The 18,374-nt window shown below is 50.3% G+C and overlaps 1 protein-coding gene and 1 long non-coding RNA gene across 14 annotated transcripts in view; both read left to right on the forward strand.

Annotated features, from left to right (window-relative positions):
• Nucleotides 1–18,374, forward strand: part of SRPK2 (SRSF protein kinase 2) — a 254,374-nt gene that overhangs the window by 230,035 nt on the left and 5,965 nt on the right. For 8 of the 13 annotated variants that reach the window (XM_047695777.1, XM_047695783.1, XM_047695789.1 and 5 more), the window contains 6 exons: nt 37–519; nt 7,102–7,202; nt 7,315–7,422; nt 11,842–11,911; nt 12,540–12,632; nt 12,943–13,035. In XM_047695777.1, the coding sequence (XP_047551733.1) occupies nt 37–519; nt 7,102–7,202; nt 7,315–7,422; nt 11,842–11,911; nt 12,540–12,632; nt 12,943–13,035 (948 nt within the window). The remainder of the gene's footprint in view (nt 1–36; nt 520–7,101; nt 7,203–7,314; nt 7,423–11,841; nt 11,912–12,539; nt 12,633–12,942; nt 13,036–18,374) is intronic. The other 5 variants (XM_047695787.1, XM_047695784.1, XM_047695790.1 and 2 more) reach the window with 3 other exon arrangements.
• On the forward strand, nt 13,217–16,617 carry LOC125081232 (uncharacterized). The gene is made up of 3 exons (XR_007121621.1): nt 13,217–13,932; nt 14,147–15,253; nt 15,672–16,617. It is a non-coding gene; the product is annotated as an uncharacterized LOC125081232 (long non-coding RNA).

Below are 18,374 nucleotides of genomic sequence, written 5' to 3' on the forward strand. Positions count from 1 at the left end.
GACACATTCTGATTCTGAACCCATCAACTTTTTAAGGTGAGGCTGAGGACCAGGAAGAGAAAGAAGACACCGAGAAAGAAAACACTGAGAAAGATGAAGACGATGTTGAACAGGAATTGACCAACACAGACCCTGCGTGGATAGAATCCCCCAAAACCAATGGCCATATTGAGAATGGCCCGTTCTTACTGGAACAGCAGCTGGATGATGAAGATGAAGAAGAAGAAGATTGCCCAAATCCTGAGGAATATAACCTCGATGAGCCAAATGCAGAAAGCGATTACACATATAGCAGCTCCTATGAACAATTCAACGGTGAATTGCCAAATGGACGGCATAAAATTCCCGAGTCACAGTTTCCGGAGTTTTCCACATCGTTGTTCTCTGGGCCCTTAGAACCTGTGGCTTGTGGCTCTGCACTTTCCGAGGGATCCCCACTTACCGAGCCTGAGGAAAGCAGTCCATCCCACGACAGAAGCCGGACGGTGTCAGCCTCCAGCACTGGAGATTTGCCAAAAAGTAAGTGTCCTTCCCCACCAGTGTCTGCTTACAGTGGCCTGGGTGTCGTGTTCTTGACACACGCTGTGAAGGGGATCGGCTGGAGATGGTCACATCATGTACGTGTGCATTAACCGTTCTCGTGTTTCTGCTCCCGAATCTGTGGTGTAATTTCAGACATACTCGGTGCCACGTAGGCTCTCTCTCGCTCTCTGAGTATCAGTCGCGTTTCAGAGCTTCTGTTACTCCTTCTGTAACTAGTGACATCTATGGTTGCGAAAACCTTCCCAGTCCAGCGGCTTACACGTACTGTAGCTTTTATAGAGTGTGTTGTTCCTAATTTTTACTTCCATCTGATAGGTTGTATTTAGTTTTTGGGTTTTGTTTCATTTCGTTTGTATTCAGGGAAAAAAATACACCTGCTCTTTGTCTGTATTGAGGAAAAATTCTCTTATTTTATTTTGATGGTTGTTCCTGATTGTAGAACTCTGCTATTGAAATGTTAAAGCCGTTTTAGAGGAAGTGGCATGGATTTTAATGTGATGATGACCTCTGTCAAACCCGTATTTTGAGAGTGAATGCCACATGACCTGGCTCTGCCGGTGTCATGCTAGGGGCCCCAGTAAGCAAACCCGGGGCATCACGGATGGTTTCCGTTCCAACCCGCAGAGGACTGGCTCAGAAACCTCCTCTGCTCCCTCTGCTGACAAGAGAGTTTACCACATGACGCGTCAGTGACCCAGCCCTGCAAGAGCCCACGGAATCCTGCAGCCCCTCAGGCCAGCAGGGGGGAGACCTGCACAGCCATCTGTGTTCCTCATTGGCTCTAGCTAATTGTCCTAAGGATGTGGGTTATTTTTTTTTTTTTTTCTTACTTGGATGGAATACCCTGTTCCTTTTTACTTTTACTCTGATCAAGAACTCTTCAAAGGTGCTTATAAAATGCTCTCACATGGAAGGTGGGTTCATCGAGGGAAAGCCTCACTTCTGTGTGTCTCCTTCGCTCTCACACACTACTTCTGACACCTTTGGTCACCTAATGGGTATGTAGGCCATTTTCCCTACACCAGAAACTTTTCTGACACGAGCTGGGTGTCCTACGATTTAGCTTAATTCTGACACCATCTGTGGATAGCATCAGATCCCACAGATGCAGGGCTCAGTCCCAGGGGCACCTGGGTGGCTCATTTGGTTAAGTGTCTACCCTTGGCTCGGGGCATGATCCCGGGGTCCTGAGATGCAGCCCTGCACTGGGGGCTTCTCCCTCTCTCTCTGCCTGCTGCTCCCCCTGCCTTTGTGGGTGCGTGCACTCTCTCTCTGTCTCTCTCTGACAAATAAATAAAATCTTAAAAAAAAAAAAAAGGACCTCCGTCCCACAAGACACTCCCACCCCCTTCACACACCAGTGACAAGCCCATGTTGTCACCTGTGCTTCTCGATCCATGGGCCATGACTCGGAGATGCCCATGTCAGCCGGTTCAGGTTCAGTTAACGTGTTATAGCAGCTCACAGAACTCAGGAAAACGGCTTGCTTGCTGGGTCACTGGTCTGTTACGAAATGCTGTAACTCAGGAGCAGCCTGATGGAGGAGATGGAGAAGGTGAGGCTGTTCACACTCTCTCCAGGCGAGCCTCCCGCCCTGCCACCTCTCACATGTCCCTTCCTGTCATGCATGTGCTTGTGGATTCTTCGTTCTCCTGATAAACACTTTGGATTATGTCTGTAATCATTTACAGCTTCTAGTTGTTTGATGCTTGAACTGTCCCAAATTTGGGCCACACGAGCCTCTTCCAGTTGTCTCTTCTGTCCTGTTGACACGACCCCGTCATTCTTTGCACGCTTCCTTGCTTTCCGGAACCACGTTCCCAGTTCAGACTCTCCCTGCCCCAGGCTGGAGTCAGTGTGTCTCCAAGTGGTTCTTGTGACTTAATTTTTTTTTTTTTATTAATTTTTTTATTTTTTTCAGCATAACAGTATTCATTATTTTTGCACCACACCCAGTGCTCCATGCAATCCGTGCCCTCTACAATACCCACCACCTGGTGCCCCCAACCTCCCACCCCCCACCCCTTCAAAATTCTCAGATCGTTTTTCAGAGTCCATAGTCTCTCATGGTTCACCTCCCCTTCCAATTTCCCTCAACTCCCTTCTCCTCTCCATCTCCCCTTGTCCTCCATGCTATTTGTTATGCTCCACAAATAAGTGAAACCATATGATAATTGACTCTCTCTGCTTGACTTATTTCACTCAGCATAATCTCTTCCGTGACTTAATTTTTTTTTAAGCTTTTATCATGTACAGAATATATAGGAACAGTAGCATGTAAAATTCATAAACATGTCTCTGTGGACGTGGATACGCAAACATTCTTTATTAAAGGAGTAAACGGTGAGAGAATTCCACGATCACAAGTATAATAGCTTCTCCCAGGCTTATTTGCGGGATCTAAGGAAGAGTGTCTGTGTGCAAATGGCATGTTTGCTCATGCTTCTGCGCCTTTGCTGACGCTTTTTCTACTGCTCGAAACGTTTCCTCCTTGGGATCCATGGTTCGTCTTTTTGGCCAACTTCACTCTTTTGCCAGCCGGCAGCTCCACACAGGCCCTGACTGGTCTCTCCAGCCAGCCTGTTGCCTTTCCCCTCTTCACCTACTGCTCATGCTTCTCTTAGCTGAACCCTCGTTTTTTCCATTCTCTTTCTCCTCGCTAGGATGTGACCTCTTTGAGAGCCATGTGCGTTATCTTTGTATCTTCGGCATCTCAGTCAGCGCTTTACGGAGTAACGAGCAGACCCCTGATAGCTGTTTCTCCTCTTCTCCGCTCGGTCCCGCCTTTCCCATTCAGCACCAGAATTTTCTGTCTGGCACACGCTCCGTCCCCAGCAGCCTTTCTGCTGCGTCAGTGTCCTGTCAGGGAGAAATACGAGGCCGGTTTTTCATGTTGATCCGAATCTCTTACCACTATTGTAAAATTCAAGGTACACACCAGGTTCAGGATTTCATTATCCAGTTCTTGGTCCAGAGGCCCTCAGTGTTGGTTCGACAACCATGGGTAGCCGCCTGCGTGGGAGGGGCAGGGTCCAGGGCGGCCAGGTGGCCCCCTACCACTGGGTGACCATGAGGCCACAGAGAAGGCTGTGTTCAGAGTTGGTGGGTCCTTGTCGTTAGAGCAGAGCTTACACACGTCAGGGCGTAGTAGAAGAGGATGGCCAGAAGGAAAGGGTGGAGGGAGAACTTACATGCCAGGTGGAAGGGTGTGGACTTTTCCCTGGAGTGCCTGGGTGGCCACTGAAGGTTGAGGCAGCAATCCGGGTCGCTGCCCTCGTTGTGACTCTTGCTGCCCGGCCTGTCCTCTGTGGGGCAGTCCAGAGAGCTTTTCAAAGCACATCCTGTCATCTTCCCTCCCGCTCTCTCCCCAGGACCTCCAGTGTTGTTCCACTCAGAGTCACACTCCGAGGCATCACACTCTGTAAAGCTCAGGAGCTCCCTGCAGCCCATTCTCCGGCAGCTCGCTCTCTGGCACTGCCCCCCCCGCCCCGCCCTCCCACAATGGCTCCTTCCTCATGGCTCTCGAGCATGCAAGCTTGTTTCTGCTTCTTGGCACTCCGCACTTGATGTGGCCCTCTGCCCAGAGCCTCTCGCCCTTTGCGTCTCCCTTTGTTCAGGCCTCTCCTCACACATCACCGTCTCTGGAAAGACGTCCCCTGCACACCCTCATCGTCCCATCTCCTTTCTTTGTTTTTCTTCTTTCTTCTCTGACATGGCATGTGACTCCACCATTTTATTTACTTCATTGCCTACTGACATGTGAGTTTCCTCATTTGGGATGTGGTGGGAGCCTTACACATTTTGTTCATGCTGTTCTGAGTGCCAGGATAGTACACAGAAGGGACTCGGTACATACTGGGTGAATGAATGGACCAGGCTCGGGCATTCAGTTCTCCCAGTGCTGCTCCTTCCTGGGCCTGGCACTGGAGCCACTTATCGACAGGGTATCCACACCTCTACTGTGAGGACGTTTTAAAGTACAATAAAGAGCATGAGCCCAGCCCAGCACCTTGCAGATGAATGGGGACGGCTGCGTGGTCACTCAGGAATCACGCTGCCATCTCACTCCTTTCTAAGATGGCTTCACGTGGAATGAACAGTGTCCCTCAGATACCAGGTCATCAGAGAGGATTTGAGAGCTCCAGTCCTTCCTGAAATGACCTCTCCCACCTCTCTCTTCCCACTTTACATCCCCTCCTGGCAGAGGCGGAGAACATGGAAGGGCTGTGGGAGGCCACTGCAGTGATGATGTAGTCAGAGGAGCCGGCTGGTTCCTGGGCCAAGCGAAGTTGGTATGAGGACACAGCAGGCACAAGCGTCCCTGTGTTTAAATAGGCTCTGTTGAGGGTTGCAGTCAAGTACCCTGGCCTGGGGAATTATCACACTGAGAGAAGGAAGTCAGAAATGCAAGTTGATTCTCCTTTAAAAGCCTGCTTTGTGTTCTTCACCAGTTAAAGTTCTGAAATGAATTCCCTCTTACTTGGAAGGCATCGTGAGCAGGGTCCCTGCTGACCAACTGAACCGGGAGGATAACCACCTGTCACCAAAGAGACTTTGTCTAGTGATCATAAATGAGAGGGGTTAAATGCAAAGAAACTATATTGAACATGTGCGATGCTGTGTTTTTTACAGTGCATTTCCTCTAACTTACTTGAATAATGTAGCTCCTGGGAGACCTCTTTATAAATACCTGGGAATGGGTGGTGATCACAGACCCCTCCTTCCCCACGAGTACCCTAGGGCACCAACTTACTCTGGGCTAGTCAGAACTAGAGCTTCAGCCCCTTCTTCTTTAGAATGTTGATCGGAATTGTTTCGCTTCTCCTCTGCTCTCTGCTAGTGGGGCTTTGGTTCTGGCTGGTGGAAGCCTCTGTCTGGGATTTGGGGGGAGGGTGGTCTGGCTTCCTATGTTGATTGGTTGGTTTGGGTGAGGGTAGCATGGCCCCTTCCTCTTCTTTCTGGAGCACTGAGCCTCACAGAATTTGAGTCACGTGCCAGAGTCTTATAACTTGTTGATGTTGAAACTTCGATTTGAATCCTATTCTACAGACTTCACGAGATCAGTGCTCTAACCCCTGGAGCCCAGTTCTGCAGACTTCAGCTTCCATGCTCTTGCCTGCTGGCTCTCCTTGACTGAGTGACATGCGGGATTCGTCTGACCATTTCTAGTGCGGCCCCCTCTCCATTGGGTCAGCGTGTTGATGTTTCTCCTGGAGCTCTGTTCTCTGCCTGCCCCCCAGTCACCATAAACATTTTGCTCCTCATGTGGGTCTCTGCTTTCCTTCTCTTCCTTTGTGAGTTCCTGTTTGTTCTGCCAGCTCAGACCGCCTTCGGTGAAGCCCACAGCACACGGGCATCCTTAGAAGAAAGTGGTCATAGGGCAGATAGCCAAAAGGGAACACATGAGCCTGGCCTGTCCACGTTGACCCACAGGCCTGAGGAGTGGGTCTTGAGGGTTAAGATGTTGGGAAGCTCTGTGGGTGCCCCAGCTCCTGGCTGCCTTGCTTACTTGCTGTGCTGCTAACAGGTGAGCGTGGTGGCCTTGTGTGGGAATGCCCAGGAGTCAGAGTGCCCTTGAGCCCGGGGCTCTGTGGCACAGGTGTCCCCGAAGGAGGCTGTGTGTGCTTTAGCAGTGTGCAGCTTTGAGTGAACGAAGGGGTATTTAATGTTCTGCGTTGAGTGGACTTTTCGGTTTAGTCTGTAAATACCATTTCAGAATGACTTCTACAGGAAATAAGAGCCATGGTCATAACTCATCCCCTCTAGAAATCCAAGCTTTTGGTCAGCGGGGAGGTTTGAAGACGCTTACTCGCTTCAGGATTTTCTGTCTGGGCCCCTCCCAGTGGCTTTCCTTTGTCAGTTGCCGCTGGTTAACTGTGCTTGAGACGGGCGTGGTCTGGACTTGTCTGAGAAGCTTTTCTGGCCCAGGAGGGCTAGGAAGCCTGGTGACCCTGTGTCTGCCATTGAGCTTCTCTCGGGTTCACCCTGGGTTTAAATCTGGGCCAAACCCAAGCTGATTAGTCGTGGCCTTTCATCTCTGTTTGTGAATCAGCTATCACCTAAACTTTGAGGTCTGTGTGCTCAGCCCAAGTGGAAGGAGAGGCAGGTGAGGTGGTTACCAGGTAGACATGTGTCACTTACAGGGGTATCGGACCTCAGGACATGTCTTCACTACCTTCAGGTTTCACGTGGTGATGTGCCGGTGAACTCGATGTGGTCCGCTGTGGGCTCTGCTGCAGTGAGGGGAGGCTAGAAAAACGCGAAAGGGAGCCGAGTAGGGTCAACCTAGAGGTGAAGGAAGCCAGGATATAAGGAGAAAGGACAAGGCCAGAGCAGGGAGGTGTCTGGGCAGCGCAGTGTGCTCTCTTTTATGAACTATCTTCCAGGAATGAAGACCAAGAATTTAAAATTTCTGTTGAGGTCAACTTACAGAGTTCCAGGCCTAAGTGATCATCCCATCACTTGTTTAGAAAAGGAGACTGTGGCCGGCAAGCACTGTGTGCATACATGCAGACACCGTGTCCCAACACTAACTGTCCTGCTGTTTGCTCATGCCAGCAAAAACCCGGGCGGCTGACTTGTTGGTGAATCCCCTGGATCCGCGGAACGCAGAGAAAATTAGAGTTAAAATTGCCGACCTGGGAAATGCTTGTTGGGTGGTAAGTAAGAGTTTTCTTTCTAGAACATTTTGCTCGTGATCATATATTAGAAGACATTTTCTGCTCTTAACACCTGTTTTCCTCCCTGGTAATGCAGTGTGTTCCCTTGCAGCATAAACACTTCACAGAAGACATCCAGACGCGTCAGTACAGATCCATAGAGGTTTTAATAGGGGCAGGTTACAGTACGCCTGCTGACATCTGGAGCACAGCGTGTATGGTAAGGACAGCCTCGGCCACTCTCTTCTGTGCAAGGCTCATCCCCTTAATGCTCATGATGGGACAGTCCCCCCACGGCTCATGGCGTGCATTTTCCCGACCGCGGGATGGGAGAGGGCATGCGTGCTGCCTTGAGTGGTTGAGAACTGGAAGAGTTGAGTTCTTCTCAGGTGTGTTTGGGGGTTGGGCATCTCTGATTTAGTCTTAAGATAGTCTCTGGTCAAGGCCCTCTTCAGGCCACCGCCCCGAGAACCACACCCTCTGCTCTGGAGACAAAATCACTTCAAGTAATTCCTCCTGGTTTCTGAAAGTTTGTAGGCCGTCTGCAGGTTTGCCCTATACTCATGCTGTGGAGGATGAGGGGGCAGTGATGTCTGAGGGGAAGATTGAGGTCGAAAGGCAGGAGCCCGTCTTGGTGACCTCTGGCAGACCTTGTCCTTACCGCAAAGGAAAGGATTTCCCTTTGTGCCAGTGTAGAATGTCTCTCTTTTGTAAGGCAAAATCTAGAGAATATTCTGGCTTATTGCTGTAGGCTGTCCACTGACTTCCAGACACAGCAGCTGCACGATCCCCTTTGAGTCTGTTCCCAGGGAGAACATGACGGCGTATTGTCAGGGCCTCGACGCCTCTTCTTTTCCCCCATGTGTCCTCATTTCTTGGCTGCATCACGAGACTGCTTGTGTCCACACTGCGCCCCAGGCCCTCACCGGGGCCTTTTTCTCACTTACTGCTGACCTGTGACTTGATGAGCATGAGTGGGCCCTCATCCATAAGCCAATTTCACTTCCTCTTTCTTGACCCTGTTTCCCAGCCAGAGCGTGCGGGGGGAGGTGGGGGGGGCTTGCGGTGCTATTTCATGTTTTTCTTGAACTTTATTTTTTTCCTCCAAATTCTCTGATATATTTAAAACAAGAGGCTTTTTGTATGAAACTTGGCACTTGTCTTCTTAATAAAAAGAGCAATGAGGAATGAATGTCATTGTTATTCAGAGATTAACAGTTCTTCAGAGTTGGCTGTGCCGGAAGCCCTCCGATGCTACAGTAAAAAGCGTGGTGCTGGATGATATGAAAAAAAAGTAGATGTTTGTGTAAAGTTACGAAGATCCCAGGCAATAGATTGGAAACTGTGCCTTTCTGGAAGGCAGCTATGTTAACCACTATACCACCAACGCAACTGTGCCTTTCTGTTCCCACTTTGCTCTGACAAATTATACTAGATAATAATTTTTAAAACTAAGTTTTTCAGTGAGTATCAGAACTTAGGTCTTTGCTGTGCTAGGTATGGAAAAGAATGGTGAAAAGAATTGGTGGGTCTATGATGGCTGCTTTGAATTTGGAGACTGCTGTGCAGGGAGGAACGGGACTCTGGAGTGTGGGGGGAGGCGGGGGGCCTGGAAGCGGCAGGAGCGGAGGTCAATAGGAAGGAGAGAAATGTTCCATTTCAGGATGTGGTGAGGTCAAGTCTTACATGTCCCCAGCAACACAGAAGGGACCATACCAGGCTGCCCTGAATTAGATCCTGAAGGCTCTTTCAACTCTGAGATCCTGTGCTTCTAATTTGGGGTGTTAAATTTTGGTGATATAACCAGAAAAATAGGACAGGATCGCAGAGGTAGGAGAATAATGGTGGAGCTGTCAGAATACTTCTATACCCGTTGTCTGTCTTGTCTTCCATGAGTCCGGACTTGTCCCCTCACATGGTATCCGCATCCTGGCCACTTCCACTCCTGTAAACAGTGGCACAGAAGTAGCAGCCTATCTCCTTTCTCCTGTCTCCCCTCCCCCAGAGTAGGTGTAACTCCCTCAGGGCTTCGAGGGCTATTTGGAGGGTTTTTTAAAGTTTTAAATTCAGTTGGTTGTCACCAGGGTGGTTTTTTTTTTTCTTTTTTCTTTCTGGAAGGGGACAAGCCTTATTCCCCACCCCCACCTTCCATCCCGGAGGGTGAGGCTGAGAGGTCCCTTTTGTTCTTCCTAGAGGACCTGGTAAACACAAGGCAGTTTTTCCCAGTCCTTGCTTGTGTTGAAGTTTGGAAGTACAACAGTACATTAAAGTCATGATCCGACGCTGTACTGGAGCTCCAGCCTGGTGGTGGGTGCGGCGTGCGGTCCTTTCATGGCATCATGGCGCTCAGTCTCGCACACACCCCGGTGGACTTGAGGGCGCCCGCGCGCAGCTGGTGCTCAAGCTCAGTGATGAGTGCCTGCGCTGTTGTCAGGACAGACAACAGAACAAGGCAGAGTAACTGAAATATGCCACTTGTTGATCCTCTTGTCTTTTTCTGGACTTTTGGGACCCTTCCAGATGGAAATGGATGTGATGTAAAAGTTCCGTGCGGGCCAAGGCGTGGAGTGCTCTGGACTTGTGTCAGAGCCCCAGGAGAGGGCACTTCCTCGGGTTCGGCAGGGGGCCCCAGTGAGTGCCCTAGAAGTAGGAAAAGCCAGTCTGACAGACGTCACCCGACTTCCTCAGCACTGGTCACATCTCAGAAAGAAGAGGCAACCTTACTGATTTAGAGTGGTGTGGAAGGGCATCCAAGAAAGAAGTGTGCGCTCTTCCCAGAACCTGAGAACAGAGTTTGGTGTGGGGGCCATCCTGACAGGGGATCTGGTCAGGTAAGGAGGAAAGCGTTCACAGTTCCTGAGTATTGAACTAGTAACAGTAAAAGTTGTATTGGAGGGACTTGGTGAGTGGAAGGCAATCATCTTCCACAGTTTCGTGGCTACCGCCACGGAAGCCAGCCAGAAAGCTCGGCGGCCGACGTTACCCAATACCTGCCTCTGCGCTGTTGAACAGGTCCTTTTTGTTAAGAAAATCTCATCCTTCTTCAGAGAACTAGGACCAGATAGCACGACAGGACAGCCTCCAGCTTACCTTTCCTCTTCCTTATTTTCTTTTAAATCCTTTCTTTGGGGCTTCTTTGATTTGAGAGTTTCACTGGAAATAACATGGGTGCTAATCAGAACGGTCATCTTTCAAGGAATACTCAGTTAATATCTTTGTGTTGGGTTGTAAGAAGTAGACTCTGCCCGATTGAAATGTTCTTGAAAACGAACTAGAAGAGTGAGCAAGGGCTCGAGGGCGGGGCCAGGAGCAGCCCAGGCACCATCCTCGGGGCTTCCACAGCGGCTCCTCGCTTGCTCATGGTCTCCCCTCTTCCTCATGGCTTGTCCCAGGTGAGGAAGACTCTTCTGGCCATTTACATGAGATCCGACTGTTCCCTTTGCATTCGCGGCCACGTGTGAGGTTTTGTGCCCTGATCTGCAATAGGTATTTCTTGTTCTTTGGGTGGAAGGGAGAGGCCCCAGGTGAGGACCTTCTGCGGCTCTGCCGCACTTGCGTGACCTGACACTGGGTGTATCCAGGTCCTGCGGGATTCTGAGTTCATGAACTGGTACTCTCATAGGGTAGCTGACGACCATCTTGTCACCCCATTTACCCCCTTTCCTTAAAAAAAAGGTGGGGGGGGAGGCAGTCTGGTTGTGGCCCGCCTGTGCCCATCCTTGGTTTGTGGCAGGCCGTGGTGGAGGCCCTGCCCTGCACCCTGTTCGGGGCCTGGGGAGGAGATGGGGGATGCGGGAGGGCAGGGCCCCTGAGTGCCTTTCAGAACAGCAAGATCTAATACAGAATAGACGTGTACAAAAACCAAAAATAGGATTGAGCCTTTTCTTTTTTAAAAAAAGATTTTAAGAACATGGTATTGGATCTGCACAGCAGCAGCAGTTGCCATCTTTATATACCGTTAGCAGATGAAACTCGTGGTCCTGAGGGGTTTTTTGAAGACAGGGGGAGAAGACTGCCTGGCAGAAACGGAAACACGTGGCCTCCCCCGCCAGCTAGCAGGTGTGGGGGCAGGTAGTGGCAACCCAGGAGACAGGCCAGCTCTCCCTGCCCTCTACCCCCCGGGGTCCTCCCCGCCCAGGGCCCAGAGAAGGAGCCACAGAGCCTTCTTTGTGGCTCTGGGTTTCCCTTGGTTGAGTCAGAAGTGAAAGAAATGATGAGACGCTGGGAAGAGCTCTTGGTTACCAAGACACGAGGGTCTTTGCTTCACCTGCTCGCCAGGGGCTGGGTGAGCCTGTGGGCAGAGGGCAGGCATGAGTCAGCCCTGGTCCTGAATCGAGTCCAGTCCTGCCATTCGGGGGCGGGGGGGTGTGTGGTCCCCGGCAGACCTGGCCGACATGCTTCTTGCAGGATGAGGGGAGGACGTAGACTTGACATCCTCCAAGAGAGGAAATGGAAGAGTATTTCTGAAACTTCCTCGTACTTTTTGGAGGGAAGAAAAAAGTTGGTGTTGAACTCTTTTAGAAGGCCCTTTGGTTTGATCAGATCCTCATAAAATGTAGGTCTCTTGTACAAGGAGAAAAAGTTTCTGCCTTGGGGGCCGCTTCACGGAGTGCTTAGCATGTCATCTGTTGTATCCTAGGCATTTGAGCTGGCAACGGGAGATTATTTGTTTGAACCACATTCCGGGGAAGACTACTCCAGAGATGAAGGTGAGTAGCGCTGTCTACCGCGCATCCCAGGCGGGGTCTCCTGAGAGACCCGAGCTTCTGGAAAGTAATATGTTTCTATACTGAAAGAGAGCTGTGTTCCGGTTTTCAAACGCCCAATTCAGTCACTTTTCCTTGAGCTTGAAGCCCCCTTGGGCACAGTGGATGTGCAGCTCTGTGGAGAGCCCTTGGCCCGAGCTCACCTGGCCTCCTGCTTGCCCTGGGCCTAGTGCCTGGTGGCCAGGAGAGGACAGGCTGTGGGAACCGCAGAGCCTCTCTGTGGTCCTTGTGTCCACCAGTCTGCTGCCCATTTCTCTGTCCTCTTGGGGAGCTGAGTTGAAAACCGGGGAATTCTGGCTTGAATTCCATCTGTAAACCTGACCATCTCCATGCTTATTTGCTTGCAATGCTGGGGTGGCCTGGGGGTGAGCTGGGGCCAGTCACCGTTAATGCTCCAGACGGTGCCTGAGGCCCGCCAGCCCCAGGAGCCTCTGCATGGATGTGCGCAGACATTGTTGATTTGAATCTATTTTGGATTTTTTACTAATTTCAATTTTTTCCCCTCTTCTTTTATCCCATCCTTCCCTCTGCCCCTCCCATTCCCGTATCCTTTTTTTTCTCTCCTCCATAGACCACATAGCCCACATCATAGAGCTGCTAGGCAGTATCCCAAGGCACTTTGCTCTGTCTGGAAAATATTCTCGGGAATTCTTCAATCGCAGAGGTAGTACCTCATCTTTTTGAAAAGCGCCATGATGCAGACAGAAACGGGACAGCAGCTGCTGATCGTAGCATTAATGGTGACAGACCTGTCTCCTAAATTCAAAAAGCAACCTAGCCAAACTCCTCTGCTGATTTAAAAGTTGAGAGGGCAGACCGCACTCGCCCCGGGCTGTGGTTGCCCCGTGCATCCGTGCTCGCATTACCAGGTGGCGCTCTGTTTCTGTCTGCGCGGGCGGTAGCAGTGTCCGCATGCAGTGTACTGATTAAACTGTCGTGTGTTTCTGTTTTGCTGGCAATGTTTCCCAATGCAGATCACATAGCATTGATCATTGAACTGCTGGGGAAAGTCCCTCGAAAATACGCTATGTTGGGGAAATATTCCAAGGAGTTTTTCACCAGAAAAGGTAACGGTATTTATGCAACGCTAATTTCCAGCATAATCCTCTCCCAAAAGGAGAAATTTTGCATTTCCGTTTGGGCAGTGGAGAAAGACCTGGACGTTTACAGCTGGGGATTCTGCTGAAGAAAGCTCTCAAGGCATAAGCTCGAACCGTCTTGTATCTGTGGAGTACGGATTTTGTAAGAGCACAATTTTCCTGAAACCCTTGGGCTCCTCCCCACCTCCCTGTCCCAGTCTGAGCCCATGTGTATATTCGTGGATCTGGAAAAAGGAGTTTAAGTGATCTTCAGGAGCCAGCTAGACTTAACTTTCCTTTTCTCTGTTCTTGGAGCCCCAGTGTTTCTGCCATGGAGTGGAGGCAGCTGAGGGGCTGGACTTAATGAATGTCTGTCCGTGTCGTCTTGGGTCTGTTTGAGCTACTGGGGAGTGGTTGTGGGCCTGTGAAACCCTATGCCCCAAACTCGGAGAAATCAAGTTTTGTTCTCTTGTTGCATTACTTATACTGTGTTGTAGCTGATTTACTTTGATAAGTTCTGTTGATCTTCCCTTGAGGTGACCCTGAATAGATGTTTCTTTGCCTTGTGTAGTCTTTAATTAGTGATCAGGTTTTTAAAATACCCTAAAGCCCCAGGAATTTATTTTTGAAGGACCCTCCCCATTGCCATTTTCCTTTGTGTGAGCATGTTGGTCCTTTTCGTATTTTTCCAGCTTGGATTTTTTTGCGGGGGTGGGGTGGGCAGTGAGGGCTGCAGCACCCTTTAATAAATAACTTTTAAAGTTGGTTTGAGCAGGACATGGAGTTTCTAGAAATTTCTGAAAGTCCTTGGTACTCTGTTCCTCTCTGCTTTAACCAGATTTAGAGGACTGGTTTTGACTTTGTATTTTCCTATGAGATAGATAAGTTACTCTTTTTTTAAAAATTTTTTAAAGATTTTATTTATTTATTTGAGAGAGAATGAGTAAGAGAGAGCATGAGAGAGGAGAAGGTCAGAGGGAGAAGCAGACTCCCCAAGGAGCTGGGGGCCCGAGGCGGTCCGAGATCCTGCAAGTCCGGGGTCATGACCTGAGCCCAAGGCAGTCGCTCAACCAACTGAGCCACCCAGGTGCCTGATAAGTTACTCTTTTAGAGGAATAATCCTTTTTTATACCCTTTGGTGATGTTGACCTAATCAGCCCTCATTTCATCCTCTACATATTCTTGTGAAATGCACGGAGACTTGAGAACTGACCGTGCCGAAGCTGGCGATTTCCTGAGCCTCTTACTCTGAGCACAGCGACCCCGACTCCCAGCTGTTCTGGGATCACCTAGGGGGCAGCCTCTGAAGTATGTAACTGACGCAGTTACTCTCTTATTACCCGTTAAAGGCTTATCACAGGAGAAAAGATTGTCAGGGAGAACTGTTCTTCAGACAGCCTGTATTTTGGTTCCCAGAATCTATGTGGTCTTTGCATTTGGGTCCCATGAGCAAGCTCCGTGGTTCCCCTCACACAGGGGCCCCAGGAGGCTTGAGGGCAGCAGAATGGCTTTGCCACTGAACCGTGTTCGGCGACAGCTGGGGTGTGAGCGTGCTGTGAGGCTGGGCGTGTCTCATCTTCAGGTCCCCTCCTTGTGGTTGTTACAAAGAAATGTAAGAGGTATCTGTGCAGTGTGTGGCATTCTAGTAGCTTGTGCCATGTCCACTAAGGCAAAGTTGGAAACAAAATAACACTCTAAACAGGGTGAAATTCTAGACAGTGGTTTTCCTGGGAGAGTGGACCAAGTTTGCACAGGAAACTTCCAGAAAATGTTACTTGAAAATGGTTGAAGCGAGGGAAAGCTCCGGATGATTATGGCTTGGGATTCCTTGTGGCTTGAGGAACTCTGTTTTAATCAGGCAGACCCCTTCTTCTGCACTGGAGAATGTGTTCAGAGCCTGGAGAGATGGTAGGAGGACTTGCTGGCAAATGACTTGCAGTGAGCCCCCAGCCACGGCTGTCACTGTTGTCAGGTGGGGGGTTGGAGGGGAGCATGGCAGAGAGCTTACCCCCTTAGTTTGTCCTGAAAGAGGGGATATTACTGACCTGCCGATGTTCTGGGAGAGGGGACAGGCACTGCAGGGCACTGGACCGCAGGGTCTGCCACGGGTGCGTGAGCAGGTTCTGGCATCAGGCTGTGGGGGGTGACAGCCGAGAAAGGTGCTGCTGCTGCCTTTGCTCCGCAGCGAGGAGCCGCTTGCAGTACAGTTTTTTGTTTTTTTTTTTTTTTTTACATCATAGCAAATACTTTATATTTGAGAATCTTTACAGCTTACATTTCCATTCCATTATTACAAGAGATGAAAAACAAAAAATTGCAAGTAGCATGCAAATTATAAATACAGCCTTCCCTACTAACCAAATTCTTACTTTCCAGTGTTACTTCCCAATTTATGCAGGAAACTGCCTGCAAAGTTGAAACTGATTAGAAAATTCTTTATAGTTTAAAATATTTCTCATTTTAGGAGAAACCAAATACCCAACCATCAAAATTAAAAATAAACTGAATTGTCACAGTCCATTACAGTTATTGTTACTAGATCCACTTCATTTGCAGGTGTCCAAAATAGAAAACAAATAATTCTTTATCTTCAAATTCATTTGTTCTTAAAATGCTACTTAAAGCTCTGCAGCTCCCTCAGTGCATTGTCCCTGGGGAGGAAGAGGAACTGAGACGCAGGCAGGGGACCTGAATGGTGAGAGAGTGAAGTTGTGGGAGTTATTTGAGGTCATATGCTCAGACTTGTTCCTGGAGGCAGCTGCTCTGAACCTCTCGTGCCCTCATGCTTTGCCTGGGCCGCAGACCACCAGGGACAGCTCCTGCTGAGGACAAGCCCAGACCTGGCACAGGGCCCAGAAGCCTCGCCTCAGCCCAGCTGGCAGGTGCTGTCTTTACAGGAGAGGCTGATGAGTGATGCACAGTGAACCCATGCCGGGTCGCCGGCGGGTCTCCACTCAGAGCTGCCCGACCCGTAGCCCTTGGTGCTGGCAGGCGATGTTCACACTGGCCTCCCTGTCAGCAACGCGGCCAGTCCTGGGACTCGGCGTGGTCTGTGCGCAGTCACGGCCCGCGGCCCCATGGGAGCCCGAGTGCTAGCACAGGACCGTGCTGCTGGAGCCACAGGTTTCGGTCGCGCACGCGCTTTGGGACTCACGTGCGTGGGGCAGGTTTGAGGGGCTTGTCGAGCTGCAGAGCGGAAGTGTGTTTGGCATCCTTGGTAAATGTAGACCGAAAACACTGTGACCTGGTGTTACTTTTCTTCTTCATTTGGATATAAGGGAGAGTTTGTGACTAGGCAAGACATCCTCTAAAATGACTGGGACTTGGGGCTTTGGTCCTGATCACTGTTGAATTATAATAACTGGAGACAAGAAGGGACTTAGGGTTGTTAAAAGTCACAGAACTAGTACGATGATGAATGACGGCCTGTTGTGAAAATAGATTTCACCGTGTGCCCTAGGACGATGCTACATTAAAGGTGGGCTTTGGTAATGTGTGTGAATATACGTTTTGGAAGTAATGAGATCTTCAGTGTATCCATTAAAAATTTTTTTAAAAAACACCTTTGTACCAGAACTGATAAACGCAAAACCGAATACTTACTAATTTGCTGAAGTCACCTTGGAAAATAGCCAGTGGTTGAGAGGGAGTGAACAGCACTACATTTTTGTGCTCTCCATGCTCCTGGGTGGAAGCAGATCTCCTCCCCACTGGGAGGCCGGGGAGAAAGGAGGCTAGAGATCAAGTGCTGCTAAGTGACATCTCAGTTATTCTGGGTAAAATGGTTGTTACTAGTTTGAGTTATTTCTTGGCCAGGGATTTTTAAAAGAAGCTGGATTTTTTGGCAAAGGATGTAGTTCCTGTTCTCACCCTGTCAGGCTTTAATAACCAGCAAGCTATTCCTTCCGATGCGGACATTAGCCACCAAAGATTGCTCATAAAAATCATCTTGATCAGTGTGTGAAGATGTTCCCCAAGAGAAGCAAGCATCTCTGTGAATTCTGTCCCTGTCCTGTCCTGTTACAGTCTGAAGGTGCCTCCCCCTGCAAATTCATATGTGGGAATCCTAACCCCCCAAATATGGTGGTATTAAGAGGTGGGGCCTTGGGAAAGTACAGAAGGTCATGAGGGCGTCATGAGGGCGGAGCCTTCATGGGTGGGACTAGTGCCCTTGTGGAGGAGACCCCAGCTGGCTCCCTCGCTGCGTGTGCCCCATGAGGACATGAGGCCCGTGACCCAGAGGACAGCCTGCGGCAGAAGCCATTGTGGCTGGTGGTCACTCCCAGAATACCAGCCTCCAGGACCATGGGCAAGAAAATAATGTTGATTTATAAGCCACTCGGTTGTACTTTGTGATGGCTGCTAGAGCAGGCTGACACAGCCCCAGAAGTGAGCCGTCCTCCAGAAGAGCTCCGGCGCAAAAGTGGTGGTGGCACAGACAGTGCCGGCGGGAGCCCACCTCCCTGTGTGTTGAGGCGGTTGCCACCGTTTGATTAAAGGTCACTGTGTTGAGAATGGAAGTATTAGAGGAGTTGACTTCTTTTTTTAATTGCTTTGATTCTAAGTAAGGCCATCGAGTGTGCTGGAATGTGTAGGATGGTCTGTGTGTGGGACCAGAGACCTTGAATTGCTACTGGAGACTTCAGGGCACGCATGTAACCTGCATGTCCGGAGTATTGGCAGCGTCCTGCCCTCCCATGTCCCGGGCTGTGGATGCAGCGTGGCCCTGGACAGACCAGGCACTGCGGGGAGCTCTGTAAACGAGACACTCTGTTCCGTGTTCTTCATTCTCGGTTTGAGATGGAAGCTGTTGGAAGGGTTGTGATGCTGCCCAGAATCACCCCAGATCACCAGATGGCCTGATTTCTGGGAAGCGTGGGACCGCTGTGGAGGGGCAGGGTGTGCTGGCCGCGAGTGACGGCCGGGTGACAGCGCGGGGGGCCGCGCGCGCAGGAATCATCTCCGCAGGAGATGGGTGCAGTGCAGGCATCTAGAAAAGGCTCCTCACGCCAGTGAGTCTGACACTTAATTGTGGACGACTTGCGCGGCAGTCGGACTTCAAACAGGGGCTCTGAGTGGTGAGGTTCTCGGCGCGATCCAAGGCTCGCTGTGTCTTTTTACAGCCTGGTGCAGAGGGGGCACCCTGAGGGCTTCATACACTCAGAAACCTGAGCCCTGTTCCATCTTTGGTGTTTGGAGGTCTTCGTGAGCCAGGAGCTGGTGGCACCGTGTTCTCTCAGCCTGGACGCCCCTGCAGCGACCCCGCACCCTCTCACGGGGCCCTGTTGGAAGGCTGCACCGTCCAGGCACCCCCCGCCCAGGGTTGG

Source organism: Lutra lutra, chromosome 11 (assembly GCF_902655055.1).
Source record: "Lutra lutra chromosome 11, mLutLut1.2, whole genome shotgun sequence".
NCBI lineage: Eukaryota > Metazoa > Chordata > Mammalia > Carnivora > Mustelidae > Lutra > Lutra lutra.